Source organism: Melanaphis sacchari, unplaced genomic scaffold, assembly GCF_002803265.2.
Source record: "Melanaphis sacchari strain LSU unplaced genomic scaffold, SCAv2.0 Contig64_pilon_pilon, whole genome shotgun sequence".
In the NCBI taxonomy this organism is placed as follows: domain Eukaryota; kingdom Metazoa; phylum Arthropoda; class Insecta; order Hemiptera; family Aphididae; genus Melanaphis; species Melanaphis sacchari.
This window is the reverse complement of record NW_020271462.1, coordinates 1,859,341-1,866,883: the sequence shown is the minus strand read 5'-3', so window position 1 is coordinate 1,866,883 and position 7,543 is coordinate 1,859,341. Positions and strand designations below refer to the sequence as shown.

The following is a 7,543-nucleotide window of genomic DNA, read 5'->3' as shown; positions in this document are numbered from 1 at the left end:
CATTCAAATTTCTAAACATCTAGAATTTTAATGAAAACAATAATAAATTATAAATAATAGATAAAATATTTAAATTCATATAACAACGAATGAACACTGGAGTGTTATAGCAATATTAATTCAAAAATCGGCGTTCAATGCACCGACAATATTACGAGATATTAGGTATACCTATAGTGTACTGCTGTGTAATCGATATTCGGCAATTAGTTAGGTAGGTAGCATTTACTAATAACTATGTTATTGTAATTTATCAAACATGAGATAATTAAATTTGAATTTTCATAAATCCGTGACATTCGCACCGCAGTACCTTACGATTTATTACTAATTACTATTATTTATTATCTACACGAGTAGATGAAGATTTAGAGAGCCCGAGACTTTTTATCGGCCGATAGTATCATCATATTACGTCAAAGGTGCGAATGCCGAACGCGTACCGCTCTAGCACTCAGACGGACAATTACATTGCTATATAGATGACACATTGACACCAGAAGACAGGAAGACGTGTATTATTCGCAAGCGCCGTGAGTAATTTCAGTGGTTATCAAAACCCAGTATCGTTATCACTTATCAATTACGAGCAAGTGCACCGACACAAAATAATATTATTCATAATATATTATTACACATAGACACATAGTAACAAGTGACAATAATAAATGTCGTTCATCGTCGCGATTTTCAATTATGACCGGCTGGCCGAAATAATATTAACAAGACAATCGTAGTTGTCGGTTTTTAGCCATCGTGATAAGATCCAAGAGGTAACAGTTATTTGACAGCAAGCACTGACGAGAATTATCTTCTTTTTTTTTTAACGATTGTGCACCTCGACGATTTCGTACCGTATTATCCGACGCCTGCTGTCTTGATGATGGACGGCATTTTGTTGCGAGACAGTTATCGTAGAAATAATCATAATCATCATCGTATGTCGACGACCATCTAAAATGATTGGACCACCGCCACATTTTGCCCTACCGTCCGGTATTGTATGGCGCAAATGACACATGTACGACGGACATAGTAGGTAATACGTTTACACAATTATAATGTAGCATTTGTCTACATCAGGTCTACTCATACTTTGTTTGACCATAGTGATTGAACTAAATAAATTTTTATAATTTGAGTATCATAATATGATTCATATTTTATGTAAAATTATCATTGCAAGATTCTAGGTAATATTGAAGTTGCTTTTGAGCACTCATCATTTCTACTGAAAATAATTATATTTTGACTAAGTTTACAATATTGCATTACCTACTAAATATATTGAACATGAATAACAAAAATAATATCTCATAAACGTTTATCGGCCGCTGTCATAATTTAGAATTTTTTATTATTCAATAAGCCAATGGCTTGACACACTAATGCACTTTTAGATTTTCCTTTCTTTGGATTAATTATTATAACATGGTAAATTTTTATGTATTTATGTTTTAATTTTTTTAAATGTATGAGTATGATATATAATAATCAATTCAGATTGCATATGCTACAATTTTAAATATATAAGATTATCAATTAATTCTTTTTTGAATAATAAGTTAATTAAATTCAATAAGGTATAAAATATAATACTGTAAGCATCTAAAAAACAACATACTTTTATCATAGTTTTTTAATGAATGTCTAATTTTTTTTTTTTTTAATCTCATTCAATTAGTATATCTACCTGCATCTTCAATAAACATTTATTTGATATGATTATTATTGATTTATTAATAGTAAAATAGTCATTAAATTACAAATAACATACCTATTTATCTATAAAATATAAACTATAACACAGTATTTTAAAAATAACAAGTATATAAGAATATTATTTAAATTTTTTTTCAGCTATTCATCGTTCAATTATTCAAATGATTATTAAACCAGTATGAGATTAAACATAAGAACCCTCTTTTTAACTATTTCTACTTTTATTATAATATGCACGGTGTCATTATGGTCCAATTGCTCAAATCAAACATTTGATAAATTTTCAAAGAATATCAAATCTGACTATGAAGTAAGTAATAAATTATTCTAATATTTATTGAATAAAATACTAATAAAAATGTAAACAGTATCAAGTATTTTAAAAATATTTAATATGCTTAAATTTTCTTTTTATTCAATGTCACAGTTAATTTTAAATTTTGAACAGTGCGATAAATATATTAATTTTAAAATAATGTGTATGTGTGGGTGTCGAAAAATAAACAAAATTTGAGGGAAAAGATCATTTTTAGCAAAACCAGTTTTTAATGAAAATAAATTTTTTTATTTTGATTTAATTCAAAAATAGATAGCTCTCAATTTTCACCAAGCTTATAATATTATACTTTTCTCTACTTAGTTAAATTTTTGAAATATTTTGTAACATGAATGGCATTCAAGTAAAAAAATTTGAAACTGAATGTGCTAAAATTATTCGTTTTTTTTTTCAATTCTAAATATTGTTGAAAATTAACAATCTTTTACCTTATGTTATTACATTAATTTAAAAAAATAAATATAAATAAATAGCTTTGATTGATTAATTTATTTATAATTTATATTATAGTACTTATTGTATAATTAAATTGTGATAAGGTAGTACAGATAAGAATTATAAAAGGAAAAAAAATGACATTTATGTAAAATTATCTTATCATACTTCTTCCTAAAATACATCCTTTAATAGCAAAAATATTTTAAAGACAATCTCAATCACGATATTGTAAAATATTGTTAAATACAGTATTTAAATATTATAAATTAATAAAATTCTGTTTAAATTGGATAAATGAATCAAACTTATTATACTCATTTTTTTTTCAGTCATTAGTTCAAAATATAAAGCCAATAGACTGTCTTATTAATGGAAATAAAATTCATGTGGATTGCCTTTTAAAAAATAATACAGTTTATATTCCATTTTCATTTCTAAAAAATTATTTTGAGGTTTGTACTTTCATTATTTTATTTCTGGAATTTACACAAATATTTATATATATTTATATATATAATAATAGCATGTACCAAATGAAAGTTATATGTACAACACATTTATGTTTAACGATTTGTTTAAAAAATTGCTATCTTAAACAAAGTTAATTCTATTATCTGTTTAGATTTATGGAAAAATTATTGAAACTGGTGAAAACAAAAAAAAGTTCCATTGGTCACATAGTTATTCCAAAATATATCAACAAAATGGAAAATATGATTCTCGGGGTGTGTTTACAAATTTCCAAAATTATAAAGTTGAAGAAAGAGATCGTGTGAAGTGTGTTAGTGCTTCTGAAGGTAAGTTTCAAGTTATAATTATATGTATTAATAAACAATGAAATATTTGAATATTTTTAATTATAAAAGAATTTATATTTAATAATTATAGGAGTACCAGTGTCAACTCAGTGGAATCCTCATGGTTATTATTATCCAACACAAATAGCTCAATTTGGGTTATCTCATTATAGTAAAAATCTTACTTTACCATCACCAAAAATAACTGTTTTGGAAAATGGTCAGTTAAACCCTTTGTGGAATGTTCCTGAAACTTCAAAAATACAAATAGTATTCAATGCTCAAGCCAATAGTAATGTTATTGATTTTTTCAGTACTGGTAAATTAAATAAATATTTATCTATATTTTAACATGACAACTTAATATATATCAAGACCTGGGTTCACCAACTAGTTTTGAAACTTTCTAAACTTTCCACAGACCAAAGCACAGTTAATAATTTTTTTAACACTAAAGTTAAAAAAAAATATTACATATTGTATTTATATAATATTTAGTCTTAAAATATTATATTTTACTGTGAAAAAAAAAAACATTCTTTAGTTCTTATGAGCAACTTAATATTTGAGTTTAGTCAGTGCAACTGATTTGTATGAAGTTGCTAAGAATGTTTAAATTGTTATTAATTATGTTTTAAAAAAAGCAGCTTTACACTTTACAATACATTTATTGAACCAAACATTACACAGTGTTTTGTAACAAGATTTTTAATTTACTTCAAAACTGTTTTCACTTTTAGATTACACTTTTCCTTTATAACTAAATTTTCCTAGAAATCCATCTACAAGACAGTTCAATTAAAGTTTAAATCAATTACAATAATACAATTGTATCATACATTAAAACTATATAAGAAAATATTAAAAATACTGAACACACAATATCGAAAAATAAATGTATTAAAAATTGGCTAGTTGGTAGCTCTTGTTCCAGATTATTAAAAACTAATGCTATTTCAAAATTATTTTATTTAGATAAACCAATTTCATTGAAAATTGATAGCAAAGAAGAATTTTTCATTAGTTTTGATGTGGCTTTATCTTTATCAACAAGTAGTAGTATTGTTGTTACTATAAAAGATATGAAGGAAAAGAACGAAGTATGGAATCTACATTACATATGTTCAAGAACATTTATATTTGCAAAGGTAAAATTCATTATTTTACATAAAATGTATTCTTGTTAAGAGAACACTGTACTCTCATAAGTTTTCTACGATCTTACTAAGGTACAAGTGTACAGCATATGCAAAATTGCATAAAATTTTAATTTTAAAATGAGGTATAGTTACGGAAAGTATTACTTATTGTAATGCTCATAATTCACTTTATAATATTAAAAAAATAAATAAATATTTATATTTCTTGTATTTTATTTTTATGCCAATACAACATCCTCTAAATATTATCCGATACTGAAATATTTTCTTAAAAAACATTCAAATTTATATTAATTATCTTTAAATAATAATTATATTTTATTTACTATTATTGACATAACTTAAATACATTAAAAAAAAAAAATCAAATTGTTTTAATTTTATTATTATTTAATTAATAATTAAAATAGTAGGTACAAATAACATGATTATAATTATGCATTTACACCATAATTATTTATAACTATTTTTTTAATAGGGTCATAATATTTATCATGGAATGCATTGCAGTAGAGAGTTTGGTTGGAAAAAATTGACAAGAAATGTATTAATTGATTTACAAAAGGGGTTACATGTATTAAAAAAAACAACAACAAAAATGTTTCGTTCAAAATATAAGGTACTGTAGTTTCCCTTAATTATTATCAAAATATTTTTTTTTATAATTATTATTTAATGCTAATCATGTATTGAATTTTCAACTATGATTATATTTAGTTATGTGATTTTAAACTGTATGGAGTTGGATTCTTGGACAACCTAACACTTAGTTCTAGTGATCATATTAGTCAATTTTATGCTGCTGCACATTGGTTCAATAAACATCAAAATAAAGAGTCTGGTGGTTGGATTAATCCTGTTACTCGTAAAATATCTCCTTTTATTAAACCATTAAAGCCAGGATGGTAAGTTTACTAACTATATATATATATTTTTTTCTATTTATATTAAAACATTTTCAATATAAAAGTTAATATAGTTATATATATTTTATTTTTTTTTTTAATTGATTAGAAGAAAATTTATTTCATAAACTATGTAATATTATTTTTAACATTTAAGAAAATATAGTTTGTAAATTCTCAACATTTTTCAGTAGTTAAAAACACAAATATTATTGATGATTAAATTTTACTCTATAGGTTATCTGCAATGGGTCAGGGTCAAGCAATATCATTGCTCTCCCGGGCATTTTACCATTCTGGTGGCAATGAAGTATATTTAAATACAGCTTACACCGCTCTAAAACCATTTAAAATCTCGAGTAAAGATGGTGGTGTTTTGTCTAAATTTATGAATTTACACCCATGGTATGATGAATATCCTACAGTTCCACCAATATTTATTTTAAATGGTTTTATGTACTCCTTGATTGGATTATATGATTTATTTTCATTGGCTCCTAATGGTTCGGAGGTAATTTAAAATGTCCCACTCTTTATGATTCTATATTTTATACAATACTATAATTTTAGGTTTCACAAGAAGCTTATTCACTATGGAAACAAGGTATGATATCATTAAAAAATTTGTTACCATTGTTTGATATGGGTTCAAGATCAGCGTATGATCTAAGACATGTAACACTAGATATAGCACCAAATATTGCTCGATGGGATTATCACGCTACACATATCAACCAACTATTATTGTTGGCAACGCTAGACAATGCTACAGTTATACAAACTACAGCCAAAAGATGGATTGGTTATATGAATGGTGCTCGTGCATCGCATAATTAAGTTATTTAAACTAAGAGTATTGAACAAAAACTAGTAAAACGTAACTAAGAAAATGTTGGGGAAAAAGTATGGCTGTGACAATTTTTTTTTCCTAAATATATTACATTTTTAATTAATTTTGTATTTTTAGAGGAAATGTGCATTAATTAACTATAATTTTTAATTTTAATGAAAAACTATAATTTGAACATTAAAATCAAGATTTAACAGATAATTTAACATTTAGTTTCAATGAAGTGATTTTTTTTTTTTAAATAAAAACTGTAGTGTTTAACACTATATCATTAAAGTATGTGGGATTTGTCACTTTAAATATCAAATATTCAATAATTAAATTCTGAAGTCAGGTTTATCATATACCTTCATATTTAAACTAAATATTTTAATCTTTTTTGGATAAGATAAAAGTTTTGTTTACACTAGAAAACTTAGTTATTGATATTTTCCTGAATAATATTAAAAATAACATACTACTAAAAACAATTTATAAAATATTAAATAGATTTTTTTTTTAACAACAATTAATTAAATTAAATATTTTCATAGGTGCTGTTTTAAAATAATTTAATTCAGGTTTGAAAAGTTTTAAAATATAATTATTCTATTAAGATTATAAGGTATATGAAATATTCTTGTTTAAACTAAATATTTGGATGTAGCTTGTGTATATTATATATACAATTCTGATATGTAATTATTAATAATCATTGAATTTTAATTAACTCTGTTTAATAAATTATATTTTGTTAAAACAAAAAAAAAAAGCATAAATAGTGGTTCAAATGGTTATTAATTAATAGGTAAAGTAATAACTAAATAAAAGAGTTTGATAAAAAACAAAAATACTCCTCGTTTTGAAATCATATTTACTTAACTGATAAATTGAATATGTATTTATGAAAATGTTTAGATAAATTATAATTTAAATAACATTAAATTATATTATTCTTAAAGAAAAAAACTAGTGTAGTTGATTTAAAATATATATATTTATATAGCATGTTTTAATTTATAAATAGACTATAAAAAGAAAAAGTATTATTGTTAAAAAGTATTTACTTTTGTATTATTTTTATTTTAATAGTTATATTTTAGTTTTAATTTACTTTCATTGAAAAATTTGTACTGTTATTTTATGTAGTCTACCTGTGTAACTGTTCTGTTTTTAGTATTTATTTTAAATTTAAATTTTGCTGTTATAAATTTATTTGTCATATGATTATCATATAGTGTTACAATTTATAAACAGAACCATTACAAGTAAATTTATAAATACACTCCATTAGAATTATAGCGACAATCAAAATTTATAATAACATCTTATTTTTATACAGTTTATATTATTAA

General features: G+C 23.7%; 1 protein-coding gene across 2 annotated transcripts; it reads left to right on the top strand.

The window, feature by feature from the left end:
* Positions 1–375: 375 nt before the first annotated feature.
* On the top strand, positions 376–6,342 carry LOC112600410 (D-glucuronyl C5-epimerase). 2 transcript variants are annotated; one of them, XM_025347611.1, is made up of 10 exons: positions 376–1,035; positions 1,861–2,032; positions 2,827–2,949; positions 3,120–3,294; positions 3,386–3,613; positions 4,270–4,442; positions 4,933–5,073; positions 5,172–5,359; positions 5,597–5,870; positions 5,930–6,342. In XM_025347611.1, the coding sequence occupies exons 2-10, from the start codon at positions 1,901–1,903 to the stop codon at positions 6,194–6,196; spliced, it is 1,701 nt and encodes a 566-aa protein (XP_025203396.1). In that variant the 5' UTR covers positions 376–1,035; positions 1,861–1,900; the 3' UTR covers positions 6,197–6,342. The 2 variants fall into 2 exon arrangements, with proteins under 2 accessions (XP_025203396.1, XP_025203395.1); XM_025347610.1 differs by having other exon boundaries at positions 377–1,039.
* Positions 6,343–7,543: the final 1,201 nt, after the last annotated feature.